The sequence below is a fragment of the Schistocerca piceifrons genome, chromosome 3 (genome assembly GCF_021461385.2).
Source record: "Schistocerca piceifrons isolate TAMUIC-IGC-003096 chromosome 3, iqSchPice1.1, whole genome shotgun sequence".
In the NCBI taxonomy this organism is placed as follows: domain Eukaryota; kingdom Metazoa; phylum Arthropoda; class Insecta; order Orthoptera; family Acrididae; genus Schistocerca; species Schistocerca piceifrons.
Window position 1 is genome coordinate 521785845 of NC_060140.1, and position 20845 is coordinate 521806689.

General features: G+C 43.6%; 1 protein-coding gene across 1 annotated transcript in view; it reads right to left on the reverse strand.

Moving 5' to 3' along the window:
- LOC124788794 (serine/arginine repetitive matrix protein 1-like) overlaps window positions 1-20845 on the reverse strand; it is an 88914-nt gene that overhangs the window by 33378 nt on the left and 34691 nt on the right. The window contains exons 3-4 of the mRNA XM_047256076.1: window positions 18225-18371; window positions 11842-12006 (exon numbers count right to left, since the gene is read on the reverse strand). Of these exons, the coding sequence (XP_047112032.1) occupies window positions 11842-12006; window positions 18225-18371 (312 nt within the window). The remainder of the gene's footprint in view (window positions 1-11841; window positions 12007-18224; window positions 18372-20845) is intronic.

Genomic DNA, 20845 nt, shown 5'->3' on the forward strand with positions numbered 1-20845 from the left:
AATGTCGAAGAGATGTTAAACCCAATCTTCCTTCTTCAATTCCCTGTTTTACTAATGTTTTAATTTTTGACGCGCATCTTTCTGTCAGGTCTCTGGCACAAACAAGAAAGAAGCTATTACTGTAGCTAAGTGGTGAATCATTTTATACGCCACGTCCTTTGCCTTCGGGTTGGTGTGTTGGTCCAACTACATGAGCCAAGTGTGATTAGTGTAAGGTTTAAGCCGGCCGAAGTGGCCGTGCGGTTAAAGGCGCTGCAGTCTGGAACCGCAAGACCGCTACGGTCGCAGGTTCGAATCCTGCCTCGGGCATGGATGTTTGTGATGTCCTTAGGTTAGTTAGGTTTAACTAGCTCTAAGTTCTAGGGGACTAATAACCTCAGCAGTTGAGTCCCATAGTGCTCAGAGCCATTTGAACCATTTGTAAGGTTCAAATTAAACTTTTCTCCGGCATTCCGCTTTTGCAAGCGGTCTTTCTTAGCTGCGTCGAGCTGGAGCGCCCCATCAGCCTGGTGCGACATAACAACAAGGACATTCGCGTGCGTGTTCAGAATGGATGAACAACACGAACATCCGCTTAAGACATATTCGAAACAGATAAATTGTAAGTTCTGAAAACTGTAATATCTGATTCTGAAAAAAAAAATGCCGTTGCATTTGGCTCTTTAAGAACTACGACTCTAGCAGCAGAAATTACCATAGGGCATTTGAAAAAGCGAAGTTGATACAGGTCTCTCTGCAATTAGTGTAACTATGAAAAGGCACTACACGCTGTTTAGGGAGAACCTTCTTACAATTAATTTGGATGATAACAGAATTACGATATCTGAAAGGGTCTAGGAGCTCAACTGAATCAACCTGTATATCAGTTTCCAAATTTCTATGTTTCAGAGAATAGAGTAGCAGCAGTACGAAGAATCTCGAAATTGTCGAGGTATTATATAAACCAGCGGAAAAATGCTCCTATATGAGTACAAAAAGGCGAATATGTTCCCCTTCATTAAAAGACTCTGATTAAAAAATGGGGTGAGCTGCCTCGCTGTATCTTCCTCAGTGCTTTAAAAATTTTCACAAAAATATCGACATGCGAACATGTAACTCACCTCTTACTTCCAAAAGCTGCCGTAACTGTAACTGACTGACACCCACTAGTCCATTGTCGAAAGTCTCTCATGCCCATCCACTTCCAACTACCTATTCTCACTAATTCATTCGGCTCAACTCATTGTCATTATATCTTTGTGGCTCCCCAATCTCACTGTCTCCTGTCTCACAGCCACAGTTGCCTTCTTTCTGTCCTCCTACTACTGTGTCCTCTTACTCAATTGTCTCTCTGTTTCTCTGTTATCTCATTCATCCCTTCCCACTGCTGCTCACTGTCACTACCTCTCTCTTCCTCGTTGTCACTGACACAGACTGCCTGTCATTGTCACTGGGTCTCACTCACTTTCACTTTGCCCTTCTCTTTTTTCCTCTCCCACTGGCACTGTCTCTTTCACTCTTTTCCTAGCACTGTTCTCTCTCTGTCTGCTATGTTCCACCGCCAATGTGTCCCTCTCTTTCGCTTACCCTGCTCTTTCTATACCACAATCACCATCTACTATCTTCCAGTATTTACTACTTCTCGGTCTCTTTCCTGCTGCCACTGTCTCGTTCTCTCTCAGCATATAAAAGCGCGAATGTGTTCGCATGCCAACATTGTTGCGAAAATTTTCAAATGTGCTGAAGAAGGTGAAATGAGGCATCTGGTGGCTCACTTTTCAGTCAGTCTTTTCAGTCAGAGTCTTTTAATAAAGAGGAGGGTCCGCCGCGGTAGCTGAGTGGTCGGCGTGACAGACTGTCGATCCTAAGGGCCCGGGTTCGATTCCCGGCTGGGTCGGAAATTTTCTCCGCTCAGGGACTGGGTGTTATGTTGTCCTAATCATCATCATTTCATCCCCATCGACGCGCAGGTCGCCGAAGTGGCGTAAATCGAAAGAGCTGCACCAGGCGAACGGTCTACCCGACGGGAGGCCCTAGCCACACGACATTTCCAATAAAGAGGAGCATATTCGTCTTTAGTAGTCAATAGTATGAAAAGAACTTTACGCGTCGGTAAAATTTTGATAGTTTACTTATGTGAAATTGAAATAAGGCAAAACTAATTTTACATTTCAGATCGGATTATTACATGCAAAAAAATTTTCCATGTGCTACAGTACTACAACGTGGAGTTTTCAGAAGCTTTCTGATGATAACAGTGACACTTTACATCATATTTCTCCATGCTACGTCATCTTATAAACTACATTTTCGACTCGATCGCATTTACGTGCAAAATTAGGGTTACTTTGAACTTCTTTACCTCGGTAACGCATGAAGATATGTATAAAACTTTCAAGGTCGTTCGGAACCGGAATCTTACGATTATATCGTAAAAATTACAGTCATTTGTCGAGCATAGCTGTCTTGGAATCTGCGACTGTGGTATGGTCCGTTGCTGATGGCAAAGAAATGATGGAGAATTCCTTTTTGGGGGGTTTCCTCAGGAACTGCCCATGAATTTATGCAAATGCTTTTATTCATTTATTCATGGATACACCCGTCAGTTTAATCAAATTATCGGTTTATCACGTCTACACCTGTCATCAGTGAATTTCTTTAATTTTTACGTGCATATTTTACTTGTTACCCTTAACTCTGAACCTCTGTTCCAGGGAAAGGGATAAAGACGTGTAGAAAATTTTCAAGGATGTTCGAGATTGGATTCTTAGGAATGTACCGTAAAAAATTCAGCCGTTTGCTTGCTAGCCATCGTGGAATCAACTGTACCCACAAAATTTACGCAGCAGCACCTTTCATTCATTCTGTCATTCATCACGGGCGTACCCGTCAATTTAAATCCGGGGTATCAATTTATGTAATAATTTTTTTCGTTCTTGTATCACTTGTACTAGTAGTGTAACTGTGAACCTCTGTATTTTGGAAATGAATAAAGATATCAAGAAAATGCTCAAGGTCGTTCGAGATCGGGATCTCAGGTATACATCGTAAAAAATTCAGTCATTTGCTGTGCGTAGACATCTCGGAATCCTCGGACGGGTTTTGGCTCGCTGGTGACGGCGAAAACATAGTAAAGAAATAATTTTTTGGGCGTTTTCCGAACCTAACCTACGTTAGCTTCATTTTGTTTGCACTGATATATGATATATTATTCACCAAACACAGCCTCATAGTGACCCTTATTTTCTTGTGCAAACTACTGAAATTTAGCGCAGCACCTTTCTCAAACTGAAACTATGAGATGCGTGAGAATGAATCTTTTTTACTTAATAGTATATTTAAAATCGTTCGAGAAATGTTTCAGTGCAGTCGCCGCGCACACGCCTTTGTACCCCCAATGTAGCCTAGGTGGGCAAAGAAGGTCGTTCGTAACAGGCGATGTGCGGAGCTCGGCCGTAGGTGGCAACTCCCGAGGCGGCACCCCTTTCTGAACAGAGGGGGTGGACTCGTCCACCGCCGAGAATGAGAATTTCTGCGCACGGGACAGTAATCTTGCATGAACTGTAACGGCTCTTATAATTGTTTATATAGTCTATTATCACTTGTTTTAAAAAATATAAACTATTTGGAAACTGAATATATTTAGTTAACTAATCTACACACCATGGCAGGTTGCCTATGTTCTGTTAGGGGACATTGTTGTATCTGGAGGATAGCGATCCTAGGAACACATGTTGTTTCGTGGTCGGTATCTCAATCTGTGACCGATTTTAGAATCGCATGAAGAGACGTGCAATAGAGACTGCCATAAACAGTTTCTGTCAATTTATTCTATCTTTGTTGTTTTGAGACATAAGGTTGTGTTTGATGCAGAGTCCGTAAATATTGCAAGTTCAACATATTTAAGTACTGAATAATATATTACAATTGTTTTGAAGGTATTGTTAATTCTTCAGTTACAGAGTTTTATGGTGACTAAAATTCCACATAACGTATTCACGGTTGAGTCACACATCGTCTGTCGTGCACTATCTTGTGCCTTGAAACTAAAGGTCTTGTACCATGAAACATGTGATATCTACAAATGAACTGAATTTTTTAAAATGTTTTAACAATTTTCTCTGTCTTCAAAATGGAAATCTGTGTTAGTTGCCAATAGATGCTATTTCAGAAAGTTTTTAATTTGTAGCTGGTTTGTGATAATATTTATTCTTCATTTGATTTCATTTACTGATTATCGGAGTGTAGTAGAATAATAATGCAACACATTGACTATTAACTACAGTACTTGCAACATTTTCTCAATTGCAACGCTTTTAAATTTGAACTGAATATTTGTTCCTCGGTATATGACTATGGACGTTGGAACAGTTTTTCACATTTGCAAATATCTTACTTTTCCGGAGTAACCTCCGTAATTTCAGAAAAAGACTGCAGGGAACATAAAGTTAATTCCAGAATGAAATTTTCACTCCGCGGCGGAGAGTGCGCTGATATGAAAAAATGTGCTGCACCGACAGTCGATCTCGGGGCCTTTGCCTTTCACCGACAAGTTCTCTATCAACCTTTTTTTCTGCGGGCAAGGGCTCTACCAACTTTTTTTTTTTTTTTTTTTTTTTTTTTAATAGCACAGTCAGCGACAGGCTGGTGGTGGCGAGACGGGTAGGGGTCGGATACCGAGGCCTAGCCACGATGCCTCCCCCCTCCTACCACTTAAGCGTACCATAACATTTTTTAAATTTAATTTAATTTTTTTATAAGAAGCAAAAACAAGGGAGTCATACGCCAAATATTATGCCGATAATGTGAACTAAAAAGGCCATCCCGCCCACTGGCATCGCCTTATCGAAGCGGGCGGCTAGTAAGAAGCGGTCGTCATTGCAGTGGACTTCGCCAGTCATCAACCGTCGGAGCGTCCGGGGCCGCTGCACACAGAGACTGTTTCTGTTACCGTAGGGAAATTGTGGAAACATCACGTCTACAAGTCAATTTCTTCTCACACGCGGCAGACCCGAGCTGGGCGGTGGGTCCATGAATGACGATCCCAAATAGTTAGCAGAAAGGTTCCGGTATTCCGTTCTGTTCGTTAAGACCAGGATCTCGTCGATCACGTATTGCCACAAATCGAGGACTTCCTTTTCGCCGTCGTGGTACATGTAATGTATCGCTATTGCTTGTATCCAAGTGACCGCATTCATCCGGGTCATCTGCAAATAGACAGCGTCGGGATGAAAGAGTTCCAGGGGCACAATCGAAACATAGGGGCGGCGTAGCAGGAAAGCCAGTATCCGGCGGGTGAGTTTCCAGCACTCGCGTGCGGGGCCACAGTTCAGTCTGTGTTCGCCCGTGTCTACCGTCGCGCAACGGGGGCACACCTGGTCGTCAGTTAGGTGAATGGCATGTAGCCTTCGTCGGGTCGAAAATTTCTCGTTAGTGACCACATACCACGTCAACCGCGCTAAAGTTGACAGAAAGGGAGCGTGGATAGCTCGCCAAACCCGTGTCCAGTCGACCGTGGGGTGGCGTCATACGATGTCGTTAGCCGGATTCCAGCGCTGGAGAACACTATAATAAGTCTTTACTGTCGGGTACCGTGTCTCCGGTATAATTCCCACAATATAGCTGTGCTCCTCGAAAAACGTCCTAATATGTGATAGCGAGGGCATAAAAGTCCAATAGGTACCTGAAGGCACAGCGTGTGTGGGGCCACCTCTGCTATCGGGATGCCAGGAAGACTGTCTGTTGGTGAAAGCCAGCGACAACGCTCTGTTCTTGACGTGAGTGAGTCCAACACCTCCTTTGTAGATGGTAAAGTAAGAGTAACAAAACAGATCTTAAAAACGGCACCGGCTTTCACCACGTGTCCAAACACTGCCTGTATCCTGGAAGCTATCGTGTGTGTCATCGGTAGTACGCCGGCGTCATGGTTAATGTGAGAAGCCATGTAGACATTAACGTATTGAGCGCGTTTCAAAATGTCCAAAGATCTGAATTTGTTGAGACGGGCCTCTATGCAGAGTCGTCGTATGACTTTGCGATACGTGAAGGCCGCCGTACGTTGTATTTGTCGGTGGAGCGATATCCCTAAACATTTGAGCATTGAGACCTTTGTCAAAGGTAGATCCAGTTCTGCAGGCATGCCTCGTCCCACCTCCATGTAGCGTGATTTCCGGAGGTTGATCACACTGCCTGCCACCGCCCCACACTGTTGGAGCCAGGAAAGCGCCGTTTGTATTTCGTCACCACTCCGTGCGAAGAACATCACATCGAAAGGTCACGGAGTGGAGGCTAAGTCGTTCCAAGTGTCTCCGCAGTCCGTGAAGAGCTGGTTCGAGGGCAATGGCCAATAACATGGCAGAAAGAGGACAACCCTGTCTGACGGACCTGTTGACACGGACGGGGGCGGACCGATAGCCATTTACCATAATCCTCGTGACCGCCCCATGGATCAAACGAAGCACAACAGTGTCGTCATGCGCGGGATACCAATATGTTCTATAACTGCACGCAGGAAACCATGTTCGACGCGATCGAAAGCATGGTCAAAATCCAGCGCAACAAGAGCGCCGTAGAGGCGGAATGTTTGCTTGAGCGTCACCACGTCTCTATAGGTGCTTAAAGTCGTAAACGTGTTAGTGTAACCTCCGAGGCAGGTTTGATCAGTGTGAATGGCCGCCATTACGGTAGATTTGAGCCTCTCATGGAGGATGCGTGTCAACAGCTTGTAATCGGTGTTTAGCTTTGTCAATGGGCGAAAATCAAGTGGGCGACAGCCTCCTCCGGGTTTGGGCATCGGAATCAAGACACCCTCAGTGAATTCAGATGGTACCTGAAAATCGGGATACAGGAGTCTCTGTACATCCTGACCCACTTTGGGCCCATAAGATCAAAAAACCTTTTGTAAAATTCAAGAGGAAGTCCGTCAGGGTCTGGTGTTTTGTTGGGAGCACCGCGCAACGTAGCTTCTCGTAGTTCTTCTAAAGTCACCTTTGTGGGTCCGGGAGACGTGCAGGCCAGATAGGACTTCCTTGACTCCTACATCCATGTTGTACTCTCGCTCGTAGAGAAGTGTATATGACTGTGTGAACGCTCGGACGATGTCCATTTGCGTTTCACCTCGTCGTCCGTCCTCTGTCTCGACCTCCTTAATGAGCTGCCTCTTGAGTCTTCTCCCACCTTGAATGATATGGCGGAGGGAAGGTCTTTCTCCGCTAACATCATCAGTTGTCCTCGCTCGCACCCGCACGACCGCGAGACTAATGGCGGTGATACGTAGAAACCGTGCCTTGGTGTTCTGCCCATTGTCGTTCCGGCGACAGCGGTTGCACAGCCAGTTCGCGGAGCGCAAGCGCAGAAGAAATCAGTGGTCGCGGTACACCAGCGCGCTCTTTCTCGTCCATAACTGGCTAGTATTCGGCACAAGGCGGGTTTAACACACCGTAACCACCATTGAAGTACGGCACAGTAGGCGGGTAATCGCCGGTGGCATTTACTCCTTGTGGACTCAACATCGTGTCTGCCATTTATCTCATCAAGAAGGGCCACATTGAGGCGCCACGGACCTCTACTTCGTCAGACGCGTTGGCGGGGGACGGTGAGAGTACACACATACGCTAGGTGATCCGTGAATGCTGCCGGCCACATCTCAGCGTCGGCAACTGCCGAACGCAGGCTGTGTGTGACGTAGACTCGATCCAAACGGCTCGCGGAATGACTAGTAAAGTACGTGTATGCTTTCGGTCGTCGTGTTGTATGACCCAAGTGTCTGACAAAGCCAAGTCCTTTACAAGTGCCTGAAGTGCTGGGCAGATGATATAGTGCGGCACCTGGTCGGATGGTCTGAGCACACAGCTGAAATATCCGCCTACTGCCCTGGAAGAGCAGAGCTATGTCTTCGGCATTAAAGGTGAGGCGTTGTCTCTCTCTGTCCTTGCCAGAAGGAGCATACAGGTTCCCCAGACGAACTGTACCAACCGTGAGTGCGACCGCCCCCCCCTCCCCAACCTCCCACCCCACAGGCCGACGATAAATAGGAGACATCAGTTGCCATAATCCCTTCCCACAGCAGAATAGCCGCATCTGAAGGCATAGTGTAGGCGTCATATCCGTAGATATCGAAGCAGAGTCCTGATCGGACTTCTTGAAGGAAAACAACATTCAGATCCACAGCACGTAACGTATCTTGCAGCATACTGGTTTTGAGAGCAGAAGTAACGCCTTTGACATTGATCTTGGCGACGCGGTATGCCTGTTGCATCAAGTCGCGGGGGGGGGGGGGTCCTTGATATTATAGGTGGGCGGTAGTTGTGGTGCGGTGGTGTGGAGCGCCGTTAGGGCTTAGAGATAGGAAGCGATGGGTGTGGGTCATGCTGCCTAGGCGTCTGTCGCCGTCAACGTAGACGCTGCCAACGGCATCGGTGTATCGACAGGGTCCTGAAACGCATCCTGCATCTCCATCTCCTGCGCCCAGTCTCCCAGGGACGTCGATACCACTGGATCTCGAGAGGCACACATAGTCGTGGGTGCATCTCCGGGGTCGGGGCTTCGGTGATCTCCCGCATCTTCACTGTGCGCAGGCCCACCGGTAGTGGGAGAAGACGTCGAACCGTGTGGTACGTTAATATCGCCCGTGTCGGATCGGTTTATCGGCTGACGCACTTCATCATCCATCGTTGCTGTCTCTGACTGTTCTAATGCATTGATTGTTATGGCCGTTTCTTATTGCGTTTCGGCGATTTCTGTTTACGCTGTCTCGCCCCTGTATCTGGTGCCAGCAGGGGGTGGGCGCGCCATCCTGTTCTTCAAGTTCCACCGCCCCGTCGGCTTGTCGGTGTAGCGGTGCGCCTGGGCTCGATCAGAGGGCAACAGAAGCACTGGCGCTGCAAGACGCTGGGGGCTCCTGAGGAACTGTTTCAGGGGCCTCCAAGGCTTTCACCAATACAGATGGGTCGTCATAGACAGCTGGCGTCTCCCGTCTCGCCTTACCTTTATCGGAAAACGACATCTTGGCGAAAATTACCATCTTTTTAATGAACTGGAGTAATGATGTACAAAAATTATGCAAGAATGCCTTTGTCTGCACGGCATCACATCATCATCATCAGCAGCAGCGTAATCATGTAATGACCCGTTCGGATCCATTACATACATATAGAGTTTATTGAATGTACGACAAGTCGAACTTGAGGAAAAGAAAGTGACAGAGACAGAGAAAGAGAAAGAGAGAGAGAGAGAGAGAGAGAGAGAGAGAGAGAGAGAGAGAGAGAGAGATAGAGAGAGAGGGAGAGAGAGAACAGAGAAAAATTTCAGATTACAAATTGCAATCATAAAGTACAAATAACAAGCAATACAAAGTAAATGATAGATATATGTCGTGTCTGTTTTATCTGATATTTTTTGATCCAGCAGCCATTATGAATTAAGGCACAAAGGAATTACAGATACTGGCTGCGAGCAGCCATTTCAGTCAATGACAGCTCGCGGCCAATGTCAGTAATTCCTTTGTGTCTTAAGTGGTAGGAATTCTCCATAAGTACAAATTCAGTTCACAAAAGCTGTGTCTGATAACTCAAGAATTGAAACCATGGTTCTATCATAAATAACTTAAGTTATATTTAAAGGAATTTTTGTGTCACTGCTGTTTGCGCTGCACCTATGGACAGTTTTATTTTGCTGTAGATCCCCGGTTCTATTTGAAAGATACTCATTTGCAAACAGAATCGATTCATATTTGTATAGGCTTGAGAGACTTATTATTTTCAGCTGAACAAACAATAGATTACATGCTTCAAGTCTCTGTAAGTTGCTGGTAGCCATGACAGATTTTTCCTGTATCCTACAAACTTTTAGGTTGGGAGCTGAGTTTCATCAGATTAACCCGTACCAGAATAGTAAGTGAAAGTATGCTTAATGTGCCTGAATTACTGTTCACCTGCTTGAACTTTGGCTGAGAACACGAAGAGCTAACAAGATTTTCAGATCTTTCTTTCCAGTACTTTCACATGACAGTCCCATTTTAATTTCTTTTACAGATATATACCTACAATTTTAGCTTCAGTAACTCGTCTCAGTAATCTGTTGTCCTGACGTGGTGTAGTATCATGTTCTTGTATAAATAGAGTAGAGTGGAAATTCATGAAGACAATTTTTTTCTTTATTTATTGTCTTATTTTTTCTAACCACCTAGTAATCAGAGAGACTCAAGCATCTATGGCTGGTGCCATAGACGTTCTATTCGAAGCTTTAATAAAAATTATACTGTCATCTGCTTTAATAAAGTCATTTACGTCATCATCATAAAGGAGGAACAAAAGAGGTCCTAGGACATAGCCCTGTTGTGCTCCGTAGGGCTACTTCAGCTGTGATTTGCTGGATATATGTGTTATTGCTGTAATGACATTTTCTTAAATGTCCTCATGCCTTAATGTCGGGTGTTTATAATTAAAGAGTAGTTACTCACGGAGGTCCAGTGTGGGCTGTAATTATCGGATAACAGAGAAACTTGGTAGATATGCTATTGCGTAAATGCGGAACCGATTTACTCTGGAAAAAAATTAATTCCAATTTTGGATACTAGACGCAAATATGGCGCTGTACAACATCTCGTCGACGAGTCCGGTGCTCATGTTGAGCAAAGTGCGTAAGTGGTGGTTAATAATAAAGTCAACATATGCCTTTCCCACTTGTTTGACCTTTTCTGTCCACGTCCTGTTCCCAATCCATTATATATAGAAATATTCAAATACTTCTTTATTGCATTCACACCGCCAGATTTGCACCTGGTGGCCAAATTGTAACTAATTTTTTCCAGCGTAAATCGGTTCTGAATTAACGTATTAGAATATATACCAAGTTTCGCTGCCATACGATATTTACAACCCATATTGGACCTCTGTGAGTAGCTGCACTATAATTATAACCACCTGATATTACCATTTGATGCGTGTCTTCTATGTAAGACTTTAATCCACGGATTTTGGACCACTCTGACATCTTTTTGCGTTGATTTGTGCATAGGAATGTCATTATCAGTTATGTCAAGTTTTTTTGACCAATCTTTAAAAATATCTGTAACGTGTTCTCACTTATCCAGTTCTTTAAAGATAGCTTCTAACAAGGAAAAACCGCCAAATTTGAAGTAGAAAGAAGCATACTTGCAAGATATCAGTCTCACTAAGCGATCCCACGTGTAAATATGGGCCATAATTATGACAGTAAACAGTTACGACTTCGCACTCCGGCATTAGGCGGCTGCAGTGGGACGCAGTGAGTGACAAACAACTGGTGCGTACCGAAATTTAAAGGCTGTGCATTCAGAAGGTCATAACTGAGTACTATCAGAATTATGGCCCAGAATTTCGCGCGGCGTCATTGCTGAGGCTGATATCTTGCTAGCGTGGTTTTTCCTACTTATAATGTGTGGTCGGATTTATGATATCTTCCTTCGCACACTTGTGCTCTTAAAGTGGAGTTAACGATTTCTCTAACCCACTACAATCTGTATCCGACTTGAAGCACTGAGATTGATCTTACAGAGGAAACGGCAGAAACTAATTTCTGGACAAAGATCATTTGTAAGAGAGCTATGTCGTTAACCATATTTTCTTATACATAGTGAAAATGGCATCTTCTGAATGTCATAGATTGTTTGTTAGTTTCAAGTAACGAAAGGGTTCTGGCAGGATAAATATGTAATGTAATATAATAGACATTTCAGCCCTACAGACACTTTTTGATGTTGAAATTTTCAGAAACGTTAGTGTGGATGATACTAACTACACGGTTCTTTAGGTCAGTGTGAGGATGTCTTATGAGGAAACCGAATGAAAACACATGAAACTCAATTAGTGGTGCGGGGCTTACGTTTAAATTCCTCTGCTTTTCTTCCATCATGTCCATGCGCCGTTGCTCGCCGATATGTTTGTTGTAGAGAGCGAATTCTATATTTCTTGACCGACGCGCGTCCGCCTCTTTCATAGCATCTATTGCGCCTCCTGCGTCGACCCTCATAATATCCAGGTTTATCACCTGTAACACATTATGTAAGACATTCGTTAGCAGAAATAAAGATGAAATACGGAAGTTCAGATAACAAAAAAGTAGAAATCTGTATCTTTAGCTGTGAAAGTCCCAAAATGAAATATATGATTTCTGTAATACAAATCCACAGGACGTGACCCATTGTAAGAACGGTTCAGAACGTATACCAGTCAGGTTCCTTACAGAGTATGCTGATACAGTTTCTCCATATTTATCAATTATATACAACCGCTCGCTCGTAGAAAGATCCGTACCTGAAGACTGGGGCAAAAAATACCGTTCTTGTGAAACACAGCTAGCTCCTTATACTCATGGGGTAAGGAGTGCTATTGACAGGAGATTTCAAATTGATTCCATATTTTTAGATTTCCAGAGGGCTTTCGACACCGTTCCTCACAAGCGTTTCTAACAAAACTGCGTGCCTATGGATTATCGCCACAGTTGTGCGACTGGATTCGTGATTTCCTGTCAGAAAGGTCACAGTTCATAGTAATAGACGGAAAGTCATCGAGTAAATCAGTAGCAATATCCGGCGTTCGCCAAGGAAGTGTTATATGCCGTCTATTGTTCCTGATCTATATTAACGACATACGAGACAATCTGAGTAACCCTCTTAGATTTTTTGCAGATACTGCTGTCATTTACCGTCTTGTGCAGCCATCAGATGACCATAATGAATTGCAAAATGATTTAGATACGATATCTGTATGCTGCGAAAAGTGGCAATTGACCATGAATAAAGAAAAGTGTGAAGTTATTCACATGAGTACTAAAAGAAATCAGCTAAGTTTCGATTACTTGATGAGTCATACAAACCTGAAGGTCGTAAATCCAACAAAATACTGACGAATTACAATTGCAAATAGCCTAAATTGGAACGATCACATAGGTAATGTTGTGGGTAGAGCAAACCATTCATTGCTAGAATTCTTAGGTGCAAAAGGTATACTAAAGAGACTACTTTCACTTGTCCGCCCTATCCTGGAGTATTGCTGTGCGGTGTGGGATCCGCATCAGGTGGGACTGACATCGAAAGAGTTCATAGAAAGGCAGCTCGTTTTGTATTATTCCGAAATAGGGGAGATAGTGCTACAGACATGATACGTGAATTGGAGTGGCAATCATTAAAACAAAGGCGTTTTTCGTTGCGACGGGACCTTCTCATGAAATTTCAATCACCAGTTTTCTCCTCCGATTGCAAAAACATTCTGTTGGCACCCACCTACAAAGGGAGAAATGATCATCACGGTAAAATAAGAGAAATCAGGGCTCGCACAGAAAAATTTAAGTTTTCCTTTTTTGCCGCGCGCCGTTCGAGAGTGGAACGGTAGAGAGACAGCTTGAAGGTGGTTCATTGGACCCTCTGCCAGGCACTTTATTGTGAATAGGAGAGTAATCACGTAGATGTAGATGTAGATGACATCTAATCCAGGAAAGTGGCATACAGCGATGACAGCATTTGACATGTCCGCTGCAAAGTGTTGGCGTAAAATTGAAACAGTTATCAACCTGATATTTGGCTTTGAACACTTCAGTGTTGGATTTGGTACTTCTAGACTTTCGAAAAATCTTTCGATTTACCACAACATTACCACTACCGTACCTAAAGAAAATACGAACACACAGCACATATAGCAAGGTTCACAAATGGATTTGTGAAACGATTGGATGGTTTGCTGTCGACCGACCTGTGTACCTACAAGTAGTGCGTTGGCTGCCGGACAGACGGCCGTTTGGGACACCTCCGACTTTCGAGTTCCCTGGGAGAATTTTTACGAGAGTTTTGAGAGGTGGTTTCTAGATAGGTGTAATATTTTATATACGTTGGCAAACATAAATAATCTGATGACTAAGTGTGGTATAATCGTGGATGTATGCGCAGCAAATGACGTAAATGCGTGAAAACGTTGTAGAATGAACAACTGTCAAACAAAATCAAATTTGGGACCTATGATCTCGGCAGTTTGATCCCATAGGAACTTAGCGAAAAATCAAATTTGTAACTGTCAAATACCGACAATGCATCACTTTAAAGTAATTCATCTCTGTATTAAATTCGGCGACTGTTCTTCTAGATGATGTAAACTAGAGCCAACGAAGTTAAGTCTTCACTTTTTACGAGTTATCGAGAATTAAAGTGTATCACAGCATTTATTGATTAAGAAGAACTAAGAAATACAGTTTCAGATGTCAGACTTCCTGAGAGTGCAGCACTCTGCCCTGGGATATGAAATCATCTGTAATCACTACAGTAATACTAGGCATAATGTAGGGAGGTATGATAGACGTGAAACTGTTCCTGTTTTACAGTGTTCTCAAACTTAGGATCAAAATCATATAGATAGCAAAGGATGGTAGACGGGAACTTTTAGATAAGGAACTCATGGACAGAAAGAAATTCATACGCCTTTAGTTTTTATTGACATTAGCAACTCTCACCTTGTGGCAATAGCTTAAATTCATGGCAAGTGTTCCATGTGAGCATCACCAATTTTGATGTATTCATCGACAGAACTGAACTGTGGATTCAAAATAATTTGGCACCACTGTCTGGATACACGCATTGTGATAGTACTAGATTCGCTGCTCCAACTTGTGATAGTACTAGATTCGCTGCTCCACCTCTGCTCTTCTACGTGTGCATTTTACGAACTAGTTGCAGATTGCTTACTGATGAATTTCCGGAGCAAAATCCAGAAGCAGCTGCTGAAATTCTACTGTGCGAATAGTTTTATTGTCGATAAGCCTGGCCAGCTCTGCGTTAGCTGAGTAGTCCAGTTTCTCGTGAACTTCAATCCACTACAATAAATGTCAACGGTTGTTGCTGCAACATGTATTAAATCTCGATTGTACATCCCTGTAAATAGTAATGCCTCATATCTGACAAGTCATGAACATGAAGCAGTGGTTAACTCCACTGTAGACACAGCACAGGTGTTTGCGTGTTACTACTGCACGTAGTACCGCTTATGTTGATGAAGTAAACCGTTAAAAAAAAGAAAACAAACAAACAAGAAAGCAGTTTACATACACATACCCCAAACATATTTATCGGCTTTAGGATGTTGTCTACTGCCATCACAAACATAGAAAATGAAAGGTCCATTTAGAGGATTCTGAGAATGAATTAAGCGAACTATTGCCTGCTATTATTGCGATGGCACCATGCGAGATTCTACGTAATCAGTTAACAGAAAGACTCTTTGATGAGTTCCACACAGAACAGCGAAATAGAGATAGAAATTGGGAAGCAAATATAAAATGGGGGATGACATGGGTAATAGAGGTCACTCTAAGAAAACAAAAGCATTATAGGATCCTGTCGCCAATTAAATATTAAGTCGGTGATTTGCCTCCAACTAAAACGCACACACAAACGAAGTCAAGCACTAGAAACAAGAAAATTCAAAAATTTCATCGCGAATAAAAGCAACGCTACCACATATGAAGGGTGAGTGCTCAAACGTCATACAACGAGAAACACTGCGATAGGCAAAAAGGAAAGCTATTACAGATGAGAATAATGTTAAAGGTGTAATGTAGTAGGAATAGGCGAACAGGACTATGTTTATGTAATGGAATGGGGAAGCTAGTGACTTTGCATAATGCAAATAATGTGCATCAGGTGTCTGATGGATGACCTCCATTAAGCTAAGTACACTGAGGTGACAAAAGTCATGAGATAGCGATATGACACATACAGATGGCGGTAGCATCGCGTACACGAAGTAAACAGGACAGAGGATTGGCAGGGCTGTCCCCCCCCTTTCCATCCTGTTTTTCCCCCACCTACCCTCTCTCTGCCTCTCTTCTCCCCCCTACCCCCGAGTCCTTTTCCATTCCCCTCCTCTGCCTTTCCCCACTCCCTCTCGCGTCTGCTCAGCCCCCCTCCCCTCTTATGACTCGTCCTCCGTCGGCTCCTTCCCTCCCTCCCTCACTTCGTTTTTCCTCTCCTTCCCCCCTTTTCTTTCCCATCATCTGTCTAGGTTCCCCCCATGTGCTTTCAGCTGTGGTGTGACATATTTGTGCCAACTTTTAGTGCAGTGTTCGAGTGAGTGTTCAGTGTTGTGCGTCTTTCCAAAGTGTTGCGAACAGAAATCATGCTGCCGCTGGGTGTGATTTTTGTATCTCTAGAGAACAGAAACCAGACTGTCGCTGTGCTTTTTCATTGTCTGTCTATTATTTTCCTGTCTGCTTCCTATGTATTTTATTAGCATCACCAACCCTTTTTTAATGTTTTAAGTTCCACAATTTTCCGCCATTTTACTATTTAAGTCACCGATTTTATCACCTGCTTTTATTATTTATTATCTTCATTTTTCTAAAACAAATTCTGTAGGCTGAAGAGTGGCGTACTAAGCTGCTGCCAGCCCGCCCCCTTCGGGGGGAATCGAAACTCAATAAAGGGAAAAAAAAGAAGCACAGCTGTCATTTGTACTCAGGTGATGCATGTGGAAGGGTTTCCACGTGATTATGGCTGCAAGACGGGAATTAACAGACTTTGACCGATGGAGGTGGCGCAGTGGTTAGCACACTGGACTCGCATTTGGGAGGATGTTGGTTCAGACTTGCATCCAGTCATCCTGATTCAGGTTTTCCATGATTTCCCTAAATCGCTTTAGGCAAATGCCGGGATGGTTCCTTTGAAAGGGCACGGCTGACTTTCTTCTCCATTTTTCGCTAATCGGATGGTACCAATGATCTCGCTGTTTGGCCCCCTCCCCCAAATCAACCAACCAACAGACTTTGAACACGGAATGGTAGTTGGAGATAGATGCATGGAACATTCCATTTCGGAAATCGTTAGGGAATTCAATATTCCGAGATCCAAAGTGTCAATAGTGTACCGAGACTACCAAATTTCAGGCATTACCTTTCACCACGGGTTCCACAGTGGCGATAGCCTTCAATTATTGACCGAGGGCAGCTGTGTCTGCATAGAGTTGTTGGTGCTAATAAACAAGCAACACTAGGGTAAATAACCACAGAAATCGATTAGGACGTAAGACGAACATACCCTTTAGAACAGTGTTGTGAAATCTGGCTTTAATGGGCTAAGGCAGCAGACGACCGATGTGAATGCCTTTGCTGACAGCACGACATCTCCTGCAGCGCCTCTCATGGACTCAGGACCACACAAGTTGGACTCTCGATGACTGGAAAACCGTGGCCTAGTCAGATGAGTCCTGTTTCCATTTGGTAAAAGCTGATGGTAGAGTTAGAGTGTGGTGCAGGTGCCATGAAGCCATGGAGCCAAGGCACTGTGGAGGCTGGTCATGGCTCGATAATGGTGTGGGCTGTGTTCATGTGGAGTGGTCGTCTGGTCCAAGTGAACCAACCATTGACTGAAAATGGTTATGTTCAGCTACTTGGAGACCATTTGCAACCATTCATGGACTTCAAGTTGCCAAACACAATGGAACTTTTGTGAATGACAATGCACCACGTCAGAGGGCCACAATAGATTGCTATTCGTTAGAAGAACATTCTGGTCAATTCGAGCGAAAGATTTGGTAACTAAGATCGCCCAATATGAATCCCATCGAACATTAGTTCAGTTCGTGCGCAGGTTCTGCACTGGCGATACCTTCTCAATTATGGATGGCTATAGAGGCAACATGGCTCAATATTTCTGCAGGAGACTTCCTACGACATGTTGAGTCCATGCCACGTCTAAATGCTTTACTAATCAGGGTAAAATAAGGTCCAACTCGATATTGGGAGGTATCTGAGGACTCTTGTCGCCTCAGTGTACATTAACTTACTTTCACAATAATAAGTGATATGTGTTTACATCATATTCCATAGTTTTTATCACTGGGATAATACGAATATTTTCTTTTCTTTTTTGAATCATGCATCACCAGCACAGACAAAACAAAGGTTTCTTGTATAGTGCCTATAAATAATGCCACTTAGGTTCACGTTTTCAATGGAGAACCTGTTCGTAACTTTCCCTATTTAACAGAGCGGCAGAATAAAATGCTTTCCTGAACTCATGAAATACTGTATCTACCTGACTGCCTCGATCGACTGCTGTGAGGAGGCCATGTCATTTCGCATGACTGATGTTTTGGGCATCTGTGCTGGTTGGCATGAAGATACCACGTAACCCCCTCAGTACTGTTTAACAGTAGCTTGCGTAGCGCAAGTGCTGACTTAGCGGCTGTGCTTGAGGAGAGGGGAGCGGTGGCGCCAGTACTCACCCGCTCCTTGGCGGCTGTGACCTCCGGCGGCTCCCTGGGTGCTGACGCGGCGCGTTCCTCCCTCAGCTTCTTGAGCTGGCACACGTAGCACAGGCGTGGGTCCACGCCCGGCGGTGGGGGCGGCGGCAGATGCACCACGCACTCCACCTGTACACACACACCTGCCACGTCACACATAACTGCTTCGCAAACTGAATAATTCAAACAATGTCAGGCAGCTGAGAATAAATCACGAATAGAGTCCCACAGGGTTCAGTTTTGGGTCCAGCTCTATTACTTATACACACTGTTCCAACGTTTTTGCATCAAACCTGCAGAGGTGATAGATCACGTCATGGGGAAATACTTTTGTTAGAGACAAAATGATATTCACTGGCGAATCCTGTAGACGTTAGGTAACATTTAGTATTTGGTGACCATGGGACGATGAGTTTTCGTCGAACTACCAGGGTTTAACACTTGGTTTAAGAATCATGAAAGAAGGTTGTATACATGGAAGAACCCTGGAGATACTAAAAGGTATCAGATAGATTATATAATGGTAAGACAGAGATTTAGGAACCAGGTTTTAAATTGTAAGACATTTCCAGGGGCAGATGTGGACTCTGACCACAATCTATTGGTTATGAACTGTAGATTAAAACTGAAGAAACTGCAAAAAGATGGGAATTTAAGGAGATGGAACCCAGATAAACTGAAAGAACCAGAAGTTGTAGAGAGTTTCAAGGAGAGCATTAGGGAACAATTGACAGGAATAGGGGGAAAGAAATGCAGTAGAAGAAGAATGGGTAGCTTTGAGGGATGAAATAGTGAAGGCAGCAGAGGATCAAGTAGGTAAAAAGACGAAGGCTAGTAGAAACCCTTGGGTAACAGAAGAAATATTGAATTTAATTGATGAAAGGAGAAAATATAAAAATGCAGTAAATGAAGCAGACAAAAAGGAATACAAACGTCTCAAAAATGAGATCGACAGGAAGTGCAAAATGGCTAAGCAGGGATGGCTAGAGGACAAATGTAAGGATGTAGAGGCTTATCTCACTAGGGGTAAGATAGATACTGCCTACAGGAACATTAAAGAGACCTTTGGAGAAAGAGAATCACTTGCATGAAAATCAAGAGCTTTGATGGAAACCCAGTTCTAAGCAAAGAAGGGAAAGCAGAAAGGTGGAAGGAATATATAGAGGGTCTATACAAGGGCGATGTACTTGAGGACAATATTATGGAAATGGAAGAGGATGTAGATGAAGATGAAATGGGAGATATGATATTGCGTGAAGAGTTTGACAGAGCACTGAAAGACCTGAGTCGAAACAAGGCCCCCGGAGTAGACAACATTTGCATTAGAAGTACTGACAGCCTTGGGAGACCCAGTCCTGACAAAACTCTACCATCTGGTGAGCAAGATGTATGAGACAGGCGAAATACTCTCAGACTTCAGGAAGAATATAATAATCCCAATCCCAAAGAAAGCAGGTGTTGACAGATGTTGAAAATTACCGAACTATTAGTTTAATAAGTAACAGCTGCAAAATACTAACGCGAATTATTTACAGACGAATGGAAAAACTGGTAGAAGCCGACCTCGTGGAAGATCAGTTTGGATTCCGTAGAAATGTTGGAACACGTGAGGCAATACTGACCTTACGACTTATCTTAGAAGAAAGATTAAGGAAAGGCAAACCTACGTTTCTAGCGTTTGTAGACTTAGAGGAAGCTTTTGACAATGTTGATTGGAATACTCTCTTTCAAATTCTGAAGGTGGCAGGGATAAAATACAGAGAGCGAGAGGCTATTTACAATTTGTACAGAAACCAGATGGCAGTTATAAGAGTCGAGGGGTATGAAAGGGAAGCAGTGGTGGGGAAGGGAGTGAGACAGGGTTGTAGCCTATCCCCGATGTTATTGAATCTGTATATTGAGCAAGCAATAAAGGAAACAAAAGAGAAGTTCGGAGTAGGTATTAAAATCCATGGAGAAGAAATAAAAACTTTGAGGTTCGCCGATGACATTGTAATTCTGTCAGAGACAGCAAAGGACTTGGAACAGCAGTTGAATGGAATGGATAGTGCCTTGAAAGGAGGGTATAAGATGAACATCAACAAAAGTTAAACGAGGATAATGGAATGTAGTCGAATTAAGTCGGGTGATGCTGAGGGAATTAGGTTAGGAAGAGACACTTAAAGTAGTAAGGGAGTTTTGCTATTTGGGGAGCAAAATAACTGATGATGGTCGAAGTAGAGAGGATATAAAATGTAGACTGGCAATGGCAAGGAAAGCGTTCTTCAGGAAGTCATTTCTGAAAGTATTTGTATGGAGTGTAGCCATGTATGGAAGTGAAACATGGACGATAAATAGCTTAGACAAGAAGAGAATAGAAGCTTTCGAAATGTGGTGCTACAGGAGAATGCTGAAGATTAGATGGGTAGATCACATAACTAATGAGGAGGTATTGAGTAGAATAGGGGAGAAGAGGAGTTTGTAGCACAACTTGACTAGAAGAAGGGATCGGTTGGTAGGACATGTTCTGAGGCATCAAGGGATCACCAATTTGGTACTGGAGGGCAGCTTGGAGGGTAAAAATCGTAGTGGGAGACCAAGAGATGAATACACTAAGCAGATTC